Source organism: Grammomys surdaster, unplaced genomic scaffold, assembly GCF_004785775.1.
Source record: "Grammomys surdaster isolate TR1022 unplaced genomic scaffold, NIH_TR_1.0 126035, whole genome shotgun sequence".
Taxonomy (NCBI): Eukaryota; Metazoa; Chordata; class Mammalia; order Rodentia; family Muridae; genus Grammomys; species Grammomys surdaster.
This window is the reverse complement of record NW_021620848.1, coordinates 3,447,938-3,466,457: the sequence shown is the minus strand read 5'-3', so window position 1 is coordinate 3,466,457 and position 18,520 is coordinate 3,447,938. Positions and strand designations below refer to the sequence as shown.

General features: G+C 51.5%; 1 protein-coding gene across 2 annotated transcripts in view; it reads left to right on the top strand.

Moving 5' to 3' along the window:
* The window catches only part of Nek6 (NIMA related kinase 6), a 73,165-nt gene that overhangs the window by 48,097 nt on the left and 6,548 nt on the right, over window positions 1–18,520 (top strand). For both annotated transcript variants that reach the window (XM_028754667.1, XM_028754666.1), the window contains exons 5-8: window positions 1,566–1,676; window positions 7,309–7,417; window positions 8,280–8,387; window positions 15,888–15,982. In XM_028754667.1, coding sequence (XP_028610500.1) covers window positions 1,566–1,676; window positions 7,309–7,417; window positions 8,280–8,387; window positions 15,888–15,982 — 423 coding nt within the window. The remainder of the gene's footprint in view (window positions 1–1,565; window positions 1,677–7,308; window positions 7,418–8,279; window positions 8,388–15,887; window positions 15,983–18,520) is intronic.

Sequence of the window (18,520 nt, the reverse complement as noted above, 5' to 3'; positions counted from 1 at the left end):
CACACACACACACACACACACACACACACACACACACACACACACACACTAATAATGAAGAAAAAGTATAGGGCAGGAGAGATGGCTCAGCAGCTAAGAGCACTGGTTGCTCTTCCAGAGGACCTGGGTTCAATTCCCAACACCCACATGGTAGTTCACAACTATCTGTAACTCCAGTTCCAGAGGATCTGACACCCTCAAACAGGCATACATGCAAGGCAGAACATCAGTGCACATAAAATAATAATGATGATGAAAATAAATAACAAAAAGTTGTAATGTTCTCTGATCACAACTGAACCTGGCATTAGCCCCCAATGCTGTTCTCAAAACAACCACAAACAATTCAGGAGACAAATAAGAGAAGGGTGCTGGGACAATGTGGACCTGCTGATGAGAAAGAGTGAGCTGTGACTCCTGCCTCACACCATACACACATGGTTATGAAATGGATTAGTCTGAAAATAAAATTAAAGACCAAAGTCAGGAACAGTTCTGTAGTTTGTGAACAGATTTGAAAGTTAGAGCTAAGCCAGACGTGGTGTCATCCACCTAAATTCCAACACAGAGGAGAATTGCCAGTTAAAAGCTAGCCTGGGCTACATAGTGAATACCAGGCCAGTCTGGGCTAAGCTACAAAGTGAGATCCCCAAACAAAACACAAGCTAAGGCTATAATGGAAAGTTTGTAGAGGAAAACTGCAGGGACTCATCATAGTTAGAGGACACAGAGGTATCCCCAGATACAAAGGGCATTAGCCATAAAAGAAGGCTAGAATGGTCTATCATAGCCACAAAGATGAAAATCCAAGACACAGATGGGAGACAATACCGGTATACCTTATCACCTCATCAACAGAGCATATGTATGCTGACAGATCAATATGCACACAATCCAGGGTCTAATCCAGTCTGATCTGTTGAGTTTTTTCAGAGTTCCATATCCAGGTCCCTACCTCCATCTTACCCTATGCCCAGTGCCATTGGCTCCTAGCACCCCCTGAGATGTGCTGGCTTCTCCTAGCACGGGGGGATCCTTGCACAAGCCATACCAACTCAAATCTTTGGCCTCAATCATTAGACCTGAGAAAGCAGCTTTTCCTGCTGGTTCAGACTAGCTGGGCTCAAAGACTTCTGGAGTATTTAGAAAACATGCTGTCAGTCAGACCCTGGCTGATGTCTGAGCAGTACCAACCCCACTTGGGGATCCTCTCTTGCTCCCCAAGATACAGTAGCCATGTAGGTACAGTGTCACCACCAGGGAGGGTCTTCTTCCAGATGGAGCTGATTTTTACTGCCCTGCCTGGGCTCCACTCCCTTTCTTATCCTGGAGTCCAGACACCAGAGCCAGTCAGTCAGTAAGTCAGTCAGTCAGTCAGAGGCGCTTAGGGTGGGAAGGATACTTAGTTTCCAAGGGATGGCTGAGACATTGAGGAAGATCAAAAGAGTAGCAGGACAGTTTCTGTGAACTTGAGCTGAGCCTGGGCAGAGGCTGGAGGGGCGTGGAGGGCGGGGCAGCACTGGAGCCCCACCTCTCATCGCTGGCCACTCCCCCTTCTGGTGCAGCAACTGAACCATCCAAACATCATCAAGTATCTGGACTCCTTCATCGAAGACAATGAGCTGAACATTGTGCTGGAGTTGGCTGACGCGGGTGACCTCTCACAGATGATCAAGGTCAGGGGCCTGGAGTGGGGCAGCCTCCTCTCAACGTGCATGGGCGGGGGTGGGGGTGTTACGGAGGCTCCTCCATGTCCCTGAGATAGCTTGGTCTGGCTCTGACCTCAGCACCTATGTGGTCTGTCTTCCTTTCAGGCTTGAGGGGGTGCACAAAGTAAGGTAGAATGATGCCTAGACAGGATGGTGCCCGGGTAAGGGCTGTGGTACACAGAAGGGACCTGTTGGGCCAGCCACACTGCTCCAGCCCGAGCACTTGGGGGCACTTTTCTCCACAGAAGGAACAGGAGCAGTCAACACCTCCAAAGGTCAGACTCTATATGTCTGTTTTAGGGTTGCTATTGCTGTGATGAAACACTAGGGCAAATTGGGCAGGACAGGTCTTTTTAATTTACACTTCCACATCACTGTTCATCACTGACACTGTTCATCAGGACAAGAATCAGATGGTGCTGGAACCTGGAGGCAGGAGCTGATGCAGAGGCTTGGAGGGGTGCTGCTTACTGGCCTTCCCTTCATGGCTTGCTCAGCCTGCTTTCTTGTAGCACTCAGGACCACCAGCCCACAGTGGGCTGGGCCTCCCCCATCAGTCACTGAAGAAGATGCCCTACAGGCCTGCCTACAGCGGATCTTCTGGAGGCGTTTTCTTACTGAGGATTGCTCCTCTCAGATGACTCTAGCTTGTGTTGAGTTGACATAGATTGACCCCTTGTCAGCCTGGCACACAGGCATATCACTGTTAGGCCCACAGCCTTTCCTTTCTCATTCATCCTCAAAATCACACATTAAGACTGACATCATAATAGAAAACATTTTACAAACTTAAAAAAAAATCCCACAGTCTTTGCAAATTCAAACACTTTAAAATTTTGTCTCTTTTTTAAAAAAGTTTAAAGTCTTTCAACTGTGGGCTCCTGTAAAATAAAAAGCAGGTCAAGCACTTCTTTACTTCAAGGGGGAAGAACCAGGGCACAATCTGAACAAAGCAAAACAAAACTCCAACTATATAAATAATTCAGAGTCAAATGTCTGGGATCCACGCAGGATCATCTGGGCTCCTTCAAGGGGCTTGGGTCACTTCTCAGGCTCCACCCTCTGCAGCACACCCAGCTGGTCTTCTAGGCTCTGGCTGGCTCCACTCCACTGCTGCTCCTGTTCTTGGTGGTCCTCCCATGGTACAGGAATCTCAAACTGTGGAGTCTTCTGCTGCAACTGGACTGCACCAGTAGCACCTCCTGAGCTCTCTTCTTGGTGCTAAGCCTCTAATTCTCTTCATGACCCCTTCAATTCTGAGGCTTTAAATGCTACTCTGGCTGTACCTTCACCAGTAGCCTCTCCTGCCCTCTCATAGTGCCAAGCCTCAGCTGCTCTCCATGTTCCCTGAGTCCCTTTGAAGCCACCTGGGTGACTCTACATGACTAAGTTCAGGTGCTAGCACAAGGTGCAACCTTGGGTACCTCTGAACACATCTCCTGTGTGCTGATCTTCAGAAAACACTTCCAAGATTCTGCCTCAGTGATGCTGGTCTCTTCTTAATCACCACTAAGTTCTCAGCTCCAGCTGACCAGCAAAGCGAGGTTTCCCTTTAGTGGTTCTGATCTCTTGTTAGTCACCACCAATTTTCAGCCCGTGCTAAACAGAACCATGGATTCTTAATTCAAAATATGCAGTGGCCCGTTAAGTGGCGTGTCTGATGGTTCCTGTTGCCATTTCCTATAGAAGGAGAAACTGAGGCCTAGAAATGCTGGCTTGTCTGAGAACAACCACTGCATGTGTTTCCCAGGCCTGGCACTGGTCGGAGGTCATTGTTGCCACACAGCCTACACGGCCTTTGGACAGGCGGTATCTTCATCATCCATAGTGAGGATTCCATGCCTGCTCTGTGAGGGATTGAGCAACTTTAACCTCTGAAAACTCAGTGCCATATTCTCTGATATTCCTAAGCTGTCTTGTCTCCATCCCAGGACTCAGGAGTGGAACTACTATAGGTTTGCCTTCAGGGACGTGGCAGCTCCATTGCGAGAGTGCTGCCATCAGCCACAGCCATGCTAAAGCACTGAGTTCAGAGAGGTTTAGTGTCCACCCAAAGGCAACACAGCCTGTAAGTGGAAAAGCCCTAACCCATAGCCTCTGATCCTGGCTTCTCCCTCGAGGCCCATATGTCCCTGCTGGCATGGGTCCTCATCTCTATCCCCTAAAGTGGACCCCCATCACCTGCCCCCCCCAACCTTGTCTGTGTGTCCTGAGTAAAGCCAGGCCATGCTCAAGTCCCACACTGAGCTCTCAACTGTGTTTGGTTATTGCCGACATGGATTCTGTCTTCCCAGCAGGCACTGGGGACTGAGCAATTGTTTATCAGTTGCTCTTCAGAAACTCGGCCCCTAGGAATATGGTGTCACTGGGAAGCGGCATTACTGAGCTGTTATCACCTGCTTTTATTTTTCCGTTGACATATTAATGCATTCGCAGGGGTGTTAATCTCCACACGGATCCCTGGTGGGAACAGACGTGATACATCATGTCTTAGGCCCCATCACTAGTCTCTCCTTCACTCGCCATCCCCTCTGCACATACCTCAAGGATACATGCAGCTCTCTGCCGTCTCGCTGGACCCCAGCCCCCACCTCAGGCTGCCACCACTGCTACTGTTGCCCCTAGCCCGTGAGTTCTACCAGGAAGGCGGACTCCAGAGTGAGTCAAGGTCAGGGCCTGTGGAATCAGAGGGGGCTTCCTGGAGAAGGTGGTTCCTGAACTGAGATGATGGGGAGATGGGGAGCAGATGGGGAGTATAGAAGTGGGAAGCACCCAGAAGGCTTTGATGCACTGAGGTCCAGCAGCAGGTGAGGTGGTGACCATGGGGTCAAGTCTTGCTGAGTTTCTCAGTTCAGGCTCAGGATTGGGAACTGTGCTGAGTTCACAGCAGCTTTCTAAGGCTCCTGGAGGGAGCAGGAACTGTGAGCCTTGTGCTTGGAAGAGGGTTGGGTATGGATAGAGCAGAAGCAGAGGCCTGGATCCCCCTCCTTACCCTCCACTCCCCCTGTAGCCCATGGATCTCAGACTCCCCTGTAACTTCTCAATCTTGGAATGGAGTTGGAGGCAGACAGCCTTGGGGGAGAGGGGAACAGTGCTAGGCAAATGCCCTCTTCCCTGAGTTCTAGTGCCTACCTTTCCCGGTTACCTTTTAGGAAAGAAGATTCTGGGAAAGGGCTATAGGCCAGACCGATTCTTTCAGACTTAAAGAGACAGACTGGGTAGCAAGCCCACTAGTTTTATAGCCAGTCTGTCTGTGTGTCCTGAGCTAGCTTTGGCTCATGGTTCAGGTGGGTCAGGCTCCACAGAGAACTGAGTTTAGGTGGTGTGGACTCTGTCCCTGCCCCAGCCTCACACTCCATCCTCCCTGGCAGATGCTCTGGTTTTCTCCCAGCCCACGACAGCTGACAGCACAGGTTCCTCACAGGACTAGCACTGCCGCAGCTACAACCAGCAGGGGAACTGGGGGCAGTCCCCTAGCTGGACACACCTGGGACAAAGTTTAGCAGGTGTCTGCACCCAGCTTCCTCATACCCCAAAAGGTGCCTGGTGCCCGGGAAGCTCTGTTGTCACACCCTCCTCATCCTTCTCTAGGTATCCAGGGGAACCTAGCCTTTGCAGCCCCAAACTCGGGTCACATGACAGTGTTCCCACTGGCCTTAGAACTCCCAGATCAGCAGGGCTCGTGTCTGGAGGACTTGCAGCCTCGGGAGCCAGTCAACCATGGTGCTGGCATTATTTACAAGGCTGGTGAAGCCCAGAGCCGCCACTGTCTGAAATCCACCAGAGACTCGGCGCCTTCCTGCTAAATGTCAGCTGGCACTTATAGAATATGACATTTAGAAAATCACCACTCTCGGCTGCACACGTCCCCACGTAAACACTATAATGAGGACCAAATAACATTATGGTGTAAATAACAGCCCGCCCAGCCTGGCACAGAGGCCTGGGGGGTGGCCCAAAGCAGAGGTCTTCTGGGAGACCAGAACAGCTAGCTCTCCAGCTCCTCCTAGAAGGGCCTCGGGAGAGCCTCAAGGGGTTTTACTTCCAGGCCAGTAGCTTGCAGCTATCAGGGCCCTGCATCGGGAGGTACTCTGCTCTAGATCCCAGCCTCTGTGCTCCTGATGCTTAGCCATGGGCCTGAGCGTGAGCCTCTCTGGGCATGGTCCCCGTCACAGATTCTCAGCGTCATTAGATGTGATGAGCTCACAAGGCCTAACCAATCTCCATTTTGTAGCCCTCGGGGCCTTCGTGCTGCTTGCTGAGGGCCCAGCACCATGGCTGAGCATGGCCTGTGCATGGTAGGGCCTTCTTCCACTTCTGTTTCCTCTCCAGGTTGGGCAAGCACCCTAGTAGTTCCTGGCTTCCTACACAGGAGTAACTGCTTGCCAAATGAGCCACAGTGCTGCCTCTTGCCACTAGAATCACAGCTTAGTGACCAGATGACTGAGGTGCTAGACCTCAGTACAGGCCTGCTGCCCAGGCTTTCACGCGCACGTGCACACACAGAGACAGATAGACAGACACGCACACACACATACACACGGACAGACACACACATACACACAGACAGACACACAGACACACAGACACACACACACACACACACACACAATTATCTCCGCTCTGCCTCAGGATGTGTTCCTGCATTATCCTTCCAGAACCTTCTGTTTCAGTTCTCTTTCAGCGCAGCCTGGGGAGTTGTTTCTTGGCTTTTTTCTTTCTTTTTTTTTTCCCCCTGGGGGTTGAATGTGGTTTACTTGGTGTCCTGGCTAATTTTAAGTCAACTTGACATCGGCTAAAGAAATCTAAGAGGAAGGAGCCTTAATTGAGAAAATATAGCAATAAAATTCCTCCATGGGTAGGCAAGATTGTAAGGCATTTTCTTAATTAGTGGTTGATGGAGGAGGCCCAGCCCATTGTGGGTGGTGCTGTCCCTGGGCTGCTGGTCCTGGGTTCTATAAGAAAGCAGGATGAGCAAGCCATGGGGAACAAGCCAGTAAGCAGCACCCCTCCATGGCCTCTGCATCAGCTTGTGTGTCCAGGTGCCTGCCCTGACTGCCTTCCATGACAGACTGTGATATGGAACTAGCAGATAAACCCTTTCCTCCTAAAGTTGCTTTGGTCATCACATGGGGTTTCATCACAGCAATTGAAACCCTAACTAAGACAGTAGGCAAGAAGGTAGATTAATGCCCACTGAAACCAAGGGTCTATTTGAGAAAGTTAAGCCCATCTTCTCAAGGGTTACTGTGCCTTTAACAGTCACATGACACTGAGACTTGATGACTCTGAGGACATGGGAACAATAATGACTATCCCTCAGGCCTGGCCCTCCTCCCACACCAGACTGATAGTGAGAGTCCTTTCTCCTCAGGCCCCTCTGAGCAGATCACTGGGAGTCTCCTCCTTGGGGATCCCTCTGGCCAGGCTTCTAACCTCCTGGTGCAGTTGATCTGGGGCCCCCTCAAGTTCTGCTGGGCTGAAGAGAGGTGTTGACACAACATCCTGGCCCCTCGTTGTTTGCTCAGCCTTTGCTTGTATGATCACTGTGCCACCCTCACTAGAAACAGGCTCACTCAGGCTATCTGTCACCCCACAGTACTTCAAGAAGCAGAAGCGGCTTATTCCTGAGAGGACCGTGTGGAAGTACTTTGTGCAGCTGTGCAGCGCTGTGGAGCACATGCATTCCCGACGTGTGATGCACCGAGGTGAGTGCCCCATGTGGCTGTGGCCTCAGACTACAGCTCTGAGCTCTCGATCGCCCCAGGAGCTGCCCTGAGAACGAGGCCATTTAGTGTTCCCCATGCAGGGTATCCCACAGCTGCACTCACATCTGTTCCATGAGAAGAGCCACCTGTGAGGGCAATGGAGTCCGACTCTGATGCCAGACAGCCCTCACATAAGCTTAAGGGAATGGGGCCATCACAGCTCGCCAACTCCACTTGTCCCAGATGTGGCCAAACCTGATGCTGAGGCCAATTTTGCCCAGAGAAAGAAAGTTTCCCGTGGGCTTTGATTTCTTGGTAGGCATTGGCTGAGCAAACTGTACCCCCACCACACCCCAGAAAGTGCTTTGGGGAGGCATTTCAAGTTTCCAGGAAGCTGTCTGGAAGGTGTCTTTCAGTTGGTATCCTGTGTGAGGCCCTGCCCTAGTCAGTGCAAGTGCAAAGCTTGTTGCCTGTCAGACCGTGTCTGTTGGGCGATTGACAATCATCAGGCACCAGGGAGGCAGCTGTACAAGAGGAGAGTATAGACATCTCTGCTCCCCACTTACAGCCAACCTGTGACATAGGGGAAAATAGAGTCATGTTACAGATGAAGTAAGTGATGAGGCTTCGGGAAGCAACTGTCCCCAGGTTCCACAGTGGGCGGCAAGCAGAGTCACAGGGAAGCCTCTCAGAGAAAGGAACCCTTCTATGGGCTTTGATGTCTTGGTAGGAGTTGGTTTTGCCCTGAGTGAGGGCCTACCCTTCACTGAAAGGTCCTTCACGGTCACTCCCAGGCCCTCTCCCTCCTACTGTCCCTTCTAAGCCCGCTCTCCCCACACTAACCCCACGTCCTCCCCTGCAGACATCAAGCCTGCCAACGTGTTCATCACAGCTACGGGCATTGTGAAGCTTGGTGACCTCGGCCTGGGCCGCTTCTTCAGCTCGGAGACCACTGCAGCCCACTCACTAGGTAAGAGGCCTATGTTCCCCAGCAGCCCGTGTAGGCCTGCCTGGGTGACCTGGTAGAAAGGGCATACATTCTCCTGGGACCATTTGCATGTGTGGGGAAGACCTTTTTTGAGTCTTAAGAGTTCACTCTTGCTTTGACTGTGAAGGGACAGCCTTGGGGGCTGAGGCTGGACTGTAGAGGAAGGGCAGCTGGGAAGGCCAAGAAGGAACCACATCTGGTTATGGGGACTGTGCATGAGCCTGGGATGATGCTAATAAGTAGGTGTCTGGATATGGGTACAGGCCTTGATGTCCCTATTCAGTGTGGAGAGGGGCTTCAGGTTAGTGGGGCTGCGTTGGCTCACAGAATCTGTGTACCTGGTGTAAGCAAGAAGCCAGAGGATGGAGATGGAGCTGCTTCCCTTTAATTAGTTTAAAGGAGCCAACATAGCCAGTGGGACACAGAGACAGCTGTCGCGTGTTGTTAGCCCAGGTGCAGCAGGGTCTCACCAGGAATCCATGAGAGGCTGGTGTCTCCCTCCAGTCAGTTCCCAGCATCTCTCAGGGATCACTAGGAGAGAAAGAAGTGACCCAGAGCCAGCATGTCTGTGGCCACCTCCCAGGAAAACCTCTGGCTCTACTCATTTCCATCCCACTCCACAGCCGCAGTCTGGGTGTCTCCCATCACCCCACACTTGGGTGCCTGCTGTTGGCCAGCCATGAGCCAACAGCAGCTTCTGGTGGAGGCACAGGTTCCCTGTGGGAAACTTCCCTCTGGAAACTGCCGCTGTTCATTCAGGTCGTGATGACTCAGACTCAAGGCATGCACTTGTGAGAAATGAGCCAGCCGATGGCAGTTGTGTGCTAAGCCTGGGCCTCCACTCAACCCTGGGAACACCTGGGCTGGCCTCTCCCTTGACTCCTGTGGTTCCCTCGCCATCCCCAAGGACCTGAGGATGCTCTGTCACATCTCCACTGGCCTTCAGGATCCACAGGACCTAGAAGCTGGAACTCCGGGAATTGGAATGATTTCAAGGTCACATGGTGTCCCTCAATGCTGCAGTGCTGACCGGTCCTGCGTAGTGCTGACTTCTTCACAAGGACAGGGCCCAGAGCCTCCATCAGGAATCCCCAGCTACTGGCTCTCTGATGAGAAGGAAGCCTCAGTTTCCCAGTCTTTTCCAACCTTTTTACTGAGTTAGAATGCTTTTTCTTTGTGGTATTCGTGACAGAACCCAGGGCCTCCTACAGGCTAGGCAAGTAAGTGCTCTATCCCTAATAACGTTCCTCAGTCCCTGTCTGGTGTAAGAGTTTGGAAAAGGTCGGAACTCAGAGGGAAACTGTCAGAGAAGAGCAAAGGTGCTGCCTCCTGGGCCTGTCAGTCATGCCCAAGTCCCACTCTGTCCTGTCTTGGAGAAGATGGCTGTGGTGGCTAGTCAGAGCTGGTTAGGATCGCCTTGTTAGGGATGACAGAGACCCAGCTCCTCCGACAGTGTGATTTTATCTGCTAGGACTGCTGCACTTATTACATTAATGAGAAGGAACTGGGACTTGGAGGAGGCTAGTCTCACATGCCCGGCACCTCCTGAGGCCTCCTGAGCACAGACCCTGCACGATGGGTGCAGGGTGCCTCCCGGGCCCATCCCTCCCCAGGCCGTGTGCACCAGACTCCAGGAGGCACCATGGAGCTGAGGGCGCTCCACCAACCTGCACTTGCTGAACCAGCTCTGGCAGCTGAGGCCTGTTCTCTGTACCTACCCTGGAGGATGACAGTCAGACCCACAACCCAGGACCAGAAGTCTCCAAGCTCCAGGGGAAAGCACCCTTTTACTACCAGTTCTGTATACAGCTAAGTGCACACAAGTCTGTTTGGGCAAGAAAACGAGCTAATTGCTACCACACCATGACACAGTAAGGATGTAGGGGCCCTTGACACCCTGTGTGTGACTATGAATTATTCATCTCCTACATCTAATGTGCACCTACTATGTGGAGATGCTGGGGCAGGAGCCACATTGTCCTGGCGCCCTCCTCATGTACTAAAGCTGCTGACCCGGAGCTGGGCTTATGCAAATCCCTTCTTTTCCTTCCCTCCCTGGCCCCTCCTTATGCTTGTATTTGCTAACAGGAGGCTGGCATGAAAGGGCATTAGTCAGTGCCATGGTCGGGCTGACAGGTGCGGTACCCAGCGGTGGCAGAGTGGCTGCCTCGGTGTCAGGAATAGGAGCCGTAATTAGAGCTCGGAACAGAATGAGCGTCAGACGAATTACCAGGCAGCAGATCATATTTGTCAGGAAGGATTGCATACATAAAAATTAAGTGACAGTACACGCCGGCATAATGAAAGAAAAATGAAAGATTTGCCTATACACAGCTCACAAGCTACAAGCAAGTGTCTCGCTCCAAGCAACGGCAGCAGCTTCGAGACAAATGGTGGGTCTGGAGAGCAGGAACGCAGGCCTTGCGCTTGGCAGTGGTGACAGTGGTGACAAGGCGCCTCAGGCTGAGACTGGACGGGGCAGGATGGGAGATTGCTCATACCCAAGCCCCTTGTGGGGATGCCTGGTCTCTCCGGGATTGGGGAATCAGAGTCCATTGAGGATAACCCCATAACAGACAAGCAAGCAGTCAGGGGGCACAAGGCCTGGCTTGGTCATAGGCTTGCAGACCTTTCTTTGGCCCTATGCATACTGGGATGTGTGACCCACCTTTAAGGGGCCACAGATTGGCAGAGGTGAGCTGGTCAGATGGGTGGATCACTTTCCCAAAAGCCAGAGTGTGCATGCAGATGTCGGCTATGGGTCTAAATTCCAGCTGGAGGAGCCCAGTGTCATCCAGGATCTGCACCCACCCTGTACTTAAGTGTCCACTCGTCCACTGTGGGGGCAAATCAGAAGAAGATGGGACTTTAAAAATATTTAAGAAACATTTTGGTTTTCTAAGATGACGTCACACCCAGGACTTTCGTCTCATTTAGCTGAGGAGACTGAGCCTGAGAGAAGGGAGGACCACATCAGCATGAGGGCAAGAAATCATCCTGTATCCAGGAGGCCTTCAAAAGAACCACCAGCGCACAGTGTGGCAGTGGGCTTGGGTCGTGGATGCCAGAAGACATGTGGGGAGAGGATCCCACAAGCTGTGTGAGGCAGGGACACCTGGTGGGGAGAAGCAGAGGTCTCTTTGCCATATGCCAGTGCCACTGTGTGCATGACCCTGCTGTGTGTGACCACAGCGTGCTGTGAGGTACATTTGTGGTCCACACAGACAGACATCCCCAGGGGTGTGCCCTCATTAGTGAGAATTCATCACGGACCAAACTCGGTTCTGATGCCCACCTCCCATTGTGCAGATGGGAAAACCAGCTGCTAAGCATGAGGTGTCACTGATGAGGGACCCAGGCAGAATCACCGTGGCCTTTGGCTAGACAGTGGTCAGAGCAGGTCACACACACAGCTCTGCCCGCATCCATCCTGGAGTCCAGGCTTTGGCCTCCACCTGGTGGAGGATGTCACAGTGGCTTTTCAAGGTATGTTACAGAAGTACCACCTGGGGAAGGGCAGCTTGCAGACAGACACCAGCCTCTTATGTGAAGTCTGCCTTTTTCAAGTCTAATGTTTGAGACAAGTGAGCTGGGTCACTTGTGTGCTTTGACAGGAGTCGTGGGAGGACTCTTCGGTCAGCCTTCCACTTTGGGGTCCATGTTCTATGGTTTCTGCCAGTTTTGCAATCCTCATTTCTGGGATAAACACTCAGGTAGGTCAGGTTTGGTAGACTCCTCTTTCTTCTGCACCGTCTCTCCCCCTGCTCTGAGGAGGGACTGAGACCAGTCAGGGCCAGCTCTGCTGTACCTATGAAACTGCTTGGTGCAAGATGGACTGTGTCTGCTGGGACAGGAGGGAGAGACCTCCTCCTGCCAGTTTCTCCAGGCTCCCCAGAACCAGCATCCGTGGGGTCTGGAGGCCTCCTCTAGTGGCCTGCTGCAAGTATGGGTCTCTCTCAAGTCTGCTGTTTGGTCTGTTATACACAGTGATGCGTTATGCTCTATTGTGTTTGTCGTTGGTAGAAAATCCAGGTAAAGTGGCAAAGCTGGAGGATGAGCTGCGCTCCCCAGCTTCATTCTCTCCCGCAAAAGTTGTACAATCCCTCACCTCTGTAGTACCCCACCTTTAAGAGCCACAGACTGAGGAAGCCTGGGTCAGGGGACCAGAGGGTACAGTGCCCTCCAAAATGGGCCAGACTGTCCTCAGCTGTAGTTCATGATTCATCTCAGGTGATGCAGAGAGGCAAGGAAGGCTGCTCCTCTCAGACTGTGGCAGTGTGCTCCCAGAAGCTAGCAAGAGAGACAAGAGGCCAGACTCCAGGCCTGGATACTGCTGCTTAGCTGGGCCTTTACTGAAACCCTTCCTGGTGGTTATGCCAGGATCTGCCTAGTACAGACTCAGGATTAGCTTTCCCCTGCTGGACACATCCTGGGATGGGCAACTCTCACCTGAGAGTCCACCCAGAGCAGGGTCAGCTTGGGGCTGCCACGACTCCACTAATACTGCGTGGAGAAAACCGGGAAGGCAGGTGTAGGGACAGACTGATGGATGTGCGTGTGGACTCTGATAAGCAGGTAACAGATCGGTGGACAGTTGAGGACAGACAAGTGGACAGATGACATGTAGGAGGCATGGTGTATACATCTGTAATTCCAGCATAAGAGGCAGAGGCAGGGGGATCATAAGTTCAGGGTCAGCCTGGGCTGCCTAGTGAGAAGCTGTTTCACAAACCAAGGGCTGGAAGTAATAGTTCAGGGGTAGAGCACTCGCATGGGTGAAGTCCTGATTCCAGTCACCACACTGCGACAAAACAGGGCAGGAAAGCTGCAGGTGCATCTCTTGAGTTCAAGGCCAGCTTATTCTACATAGAGGGTTTCAAGTCAGCCAAGGCTACACCGTGAGATCCTGCTTACAAAAATGAATTTTTTTTTAAGATTTATTTATTTTATTTATGAGTACACTGTAGCTGTCTTCAGACACACCAGAAGAGGGCATCCAATCTCATTACGGATGGTTGTGAGCCACCATGTGGTTGCTGGGATTTGAACTCAGGACCTCTGGAAGAGCAGTCAGTGCTCTTAACCGCTGAGCCATCTCTCCAGCCCCAAAATGAATTTTTTTTAAAGTTACATCAATGAGGAGGAAGTGCAGCAAGAGGTAAGGGGAGACAAGCACCTCTCCTGCCTCTCCCACAGCACCCTTGGCTTTCCCTGCAGGCTGTGGCAAGGACCTGCTTTACAGCTAAACAGAGCAAGGTGGTGGCCAGCTTTGCTGAAGCTCCCCAGTGCATAGGCACAGTGGAACAGAGCTCAGTGAGTAGACAGCAGCTAGAACTGGTTTTGGGAGATAGACTTAGACAAGGTGCTGGAACCCCCCCTCACCTTCAGACAGGTCTGACCTAGGCTTCCCTCACCCTAGAATCCCTCCTACCCAGATCTAGAGACAGAAGGAGGCCAGAACAAGAGGGAAGAGCCAGAGGCAGCCGGTGGGGCCTTAAAGTTGTGGTGTAGTCTTGCACAACTTCTGACCTCTGGCTCCTGGCCAGCCCCATCCTGTCACCCTTGTATTATGGGTACCTCCAATTGTAGCACCTGGGTGCTGAGACCCAGTAGTGTTGTCCCTAAGTTCCCACTACTGACTGTGGGGTCTGCTGTGATTTGGCTCTAATGCCTTTAGAACTTAACACCTGGCCACTGGTTTGGTTCCATGCTCTCATGACTGAAGTGCATATGTGTTTATTCGTGATATTCCACTTGACCTCATGAGGGTCACACAGAGCTAGGCATGGTGGCTGGCAGCCCTTTTACTCAGGAGACAGCAGCCCCTGATTCCAGCCATAGAGTATGCATACAGGATAGGAGGTCAAATTTTCAACCATGTCTTTGAGTGATGGCTGCCATTGTGATAAAACAACAGTCATGGTTAGACTTGTGAGTTCATGGGGACCACAGCTCGCACACCATTGTCTGTTGAATAACTGGAACATTAGGCTGCAAAGAAGACTGAAAAGACTTGTACAGCTGGCTATATAACATACCCATAACTCCCTTGACTACTGCTGTGGACCAGAACTGTCCTGCCCAGGGTGTTAGGAGCCACAGCTCAGAGAAGTTTAGCAAAACAGAGGTTTTACAACCCTTCCTGAAGATCCCATCACTTCCCAATTATGCCATCAGCTAGGGACTGTTAGCATATAGTTTTGGGATATGTTTTAGACCCAAACCATCTTGGTAGGCATCAGTCTGTGGCAGGTAGACCTTGAGGTGGTTTTCTCTGTCCCTGTGTATTAGTTACTTTCTTGTTGCTATGAGAAAATACCAAGACCAAGGCAACTTACAGAAGAAAAGGCTTTTTACAGAAGGCTTATTCTGGCTCAGAATTCCAGATGGAGAGTCTATAATGGGGAAGCATGGAAGCTGTTGGCTAGTTTCATGTCAGTGTGACACAAGCTAGAGTCATCAGAGAGGAGGGAGGCTCAGCTGAGAAAATGCCTCCAGAAGACCAAGCTGTAGGGCATTTTCTTAATTAGTGATTGATGTGGGAGGGCCCAGCCCATGGTGGGTGGTGCTATCCCTGGTCCTGGGTTCTATAAGAAAGCAGGCTGAGCAAGCCATGAGGAGCAAGCCCATAAGCAGCACCCCTCCATGGCCTCAGCTTCTCCTTCTAGGTTCCAGCCCTGTTTGAGTTCCTGTTCTGATTTCCTTCAGTGGTGAACACTGTTGTGGAAGTATAAGCCAAATAAACCTTTCCTCCCCAATTTGTTTTGGTCATGGTGTCTTCACAGCAACAGAACAGTGACTAAGACAGCCACAGACAGCCAGAGCGAGAAGCTGAGCAGTCAATAATGAACTGAGTTTGATGAACTGTGTCTGATGAGGCTGTGACCTCTTACTCTATGTCCCTACTGACAGCGTTCCTTCACATGGCTGTACTGTGAAAGGTTCCATTACCTCCCCAAGCAGCACCATCATCTAGGTAGGGATCAAGTGTTCATGTACTTATGCCTATGGAGGACATTTCTCACTCAAACCATCACATCCTGGCTTGCCATCCAGCTCTGAATGGTGCCTTTGGTGAACTGAAAGATCTGTCATCATGAAGTTGATCATTTTAATGGCTCTTGCCTTCATGTAAGCCTCTTGACCTGCCTGAATGTCAGCTTTCCCTCATGTGTCTTGGTCAACTTGGACAATGCTTCTTCTCTGTTGAGAGCTTGTTCTAGACTATCCCAGATACAAACTGTCACCTAAAGGGACAGTAGTCATTTGCCTCTCTGCATTGAACAGTCACTTTGAATCTTGGCTATGTGGCCCCCAACCAGTTTTTAAATCGAGGGATTCTGGGGATCCACTTAAAGTTCATAGGGTCCCTGGTCCATTTCATTGCCCTATTAATATGGACAACTGTCTCAGCTGACCAAGGAGACAGGCCTCTTCTCCCTGAGGCCCAGATCCTAAGTCCCACCCTTTGCTGTGTTGCAGTGGGAACACCATACTACATGTCACCCGAGAGAATCCACGAGAATGGCTACAACTTCAAGTCAGACATCTGGTCCCTTGGCTGCCTGCTGTATGAGGTAAGTCCCTGATGTGCAGAGACTTGGTGGCCTGTGGGGACTTCCATGGGGGCACAAGTAAGACAGTCTCACCCTACCAATGTTTCACATACTCACCTGCAGACTAAACCCTGCAGTTTCAGGACCCTCGGGGACCAGTCCTTCACCCCTCAGCAGACATGGCATTAGTAATGTCATCCAGGCAGTGGTTGCTGGAAGGGTTGATAGTTAGCTGTACTTCTGGGCTCTGAGAAGGGGATGGAACAGTGAAGCATTGCTCTTCCCTGGTTTCTTTGGTAACCACATTTGTATATTGTTCATTGGTAAACAGGTCCTACACAGGCACTGGAATAGGTATGGACTCAGGCTTGTATGCCCATGTTACTCCCCTAAGGAGGTACCCTGTTTTTCCAGGTCCAATAATGTGGGTCTCATTGCAGACTTTTCGCCTCCCTAGCTGTGGAATGGGGCCATCCATGGCTATTTCCAGATCTGGTAGCCAGCCTGAAGCCAGGCACAGGATTGTTGAATCTTAGTATGCTCAGAATGAGATAACATAAGAACATAAGCTCTACCCATCTCAGCCACCGTGGAAGGGTCAGGGGTTCCCAGGAATGGGTCTGGAGGAGCACAGGCCACCAGGAAGGGTGAAGCTTGGGCCATCTGATGTCTCTCACTGAGGACCCACTACTGGGCATTCCCAAGTCTCCACTGAACACTGGCCACCTGGCCACAACATTGGAGCCCTGATATGCAGGCTGACAGACAGGTGATTGATTTAAAATTAGGACTGGAACCTCATCTGTCTTTTGATTCCCTGGAGCTGATAAGGGGTATATGGGTCGAGCTTGGAGTAGTCAACCTGAAGGTCAAAACTCAAAGTCTCTTTACAAGGTGTAGAGTTCCTTGTCTTTCTTTTTGAGCCAGGAGCTTGAGATTCTTGAGGGCAGGCACTGCATTTTTCTTTTTTGCAGGGGATGGGGTGGGACCAAGGCCTGGTATGCCAGAGAAGCGTTATTACCGAGGCTGTGCCCCAGCAGAAAATGATGCATTTTAAATGTCTGGCTAGAAAGGATGTGCTTGTAGACTGGTTGGGTGGGCCACTTCCTGGGGCTTAGTAGCCCAGTGTCAGGAAGGCCTGTGGGCCTTTCAGGCCAGAGCAGTCAACAGTGAGGCAGGTCAAGTCTGTTTGAGACTCTGGACATCAGTTTCAGAAGTAGACTTAATGACAACCTGACCTGACTAGGACCTGACGTCAGAGGGATTCAGACTACTCTGAGAGGGCATCGCCCGTGTGTGTCAGGCTGGGGTGAGGGGACAGCTGTTCAGGAGCTCCCCAGTACTCTTTAATGTGTAAGGTCAGCAAGAGTAAGCAATTTTGACTTCATGTTTGCGAGCATGCCCACAGAACTCTCAGCTATTGGGCCTCCCAGGGGAGAGATGCAGTGTCTGGCAAGAGCTCAGACTGGGCAAGTCAGCCCCTACCCCATTGGCTCCAGCTGCCCCATGTGTGGGATGGAGTCTCCCTGCCTTGTAGAGGAGTACATGAGGCCCTGTGATTGAGGCCCCCAGATCCAGACACTCCGGCCTCTCTGTGAACCCACCGACCAGCTGAGCTGTGCAGCTGGCATTCGCTGCCAGTCTTTAGAAGCCCAACAGCTTGACACATTTCCCTTTTTGCTTTGGCCAACAGGAGGCCTCAGCACAGCTCAGCTTTGGGTCCCTATGGAGGGAGTCCCCTTTGACCTATTCTCATGTATACTGTCCCCAGTCCAGATGGCTTATCATTTTCTTTTTTCATCCTCTGTTGTGTATTTTCAGAAACTGCTTCCTGTCCCCTTAAAGTCACAAGTGTCTCTAAACATAAACAAATACAGGCCAGTCTGCCTGAGAGAAAAGCTCTGTGTATCCCTCAGGGCCGGTGGAAGATGACAGCTGGCTCCCTCTGTTCCTGCCAGCCCTGGTCCCTGCCCAAGCCTTTGTTACAGCTCCTCAGAGGCAAAGGCAGCCCAGTGTTGGTCTGCACCAAGCCCACAATCATAGCCTTGATGGGTTCCCAGCCAAGCAGGCTGTTCTAAATCCTAACTTGGTGCCTAAACACATACCTGAGGAGGTGGCTTCCAGCGTGGTGGGAGGGCTCAGCTTAGTCAGTTGATCTAGTTGTTGGCTGTGTGTCACTCCGTGCCTTGTAGCTATGCAGGAGCAAAAGGCAGTGGGAAGCCAAATCAATCAATCAGTTCTCTAGGGATATGCGCCCACAAGGACAGGACAAAAGTCAGCCGTGGCCATTCCTAGGCTGCCCTCAAGGGTGACAGTGGGCTCTGTTGAAGCTGGCATCCCTCCGCACCCCTGCAGTGCACCAAGGAAAGAAGTGTATATTTTCCCAGCAGACAAGGAGGAGCCTCATCTGGGCTCAGCGCTGGGTAATTGGCAAGAAGTGTCCTGCAGTCATGGCTACCACCTCCCCAAGACCACCTGTGGTGTCTTCCTGCGGAATCAGCTTAAAGAGCTGGGACAAATCTCTCTCTCTCTCTCTCTCTCTCTCTCTCTCTCTCTCTC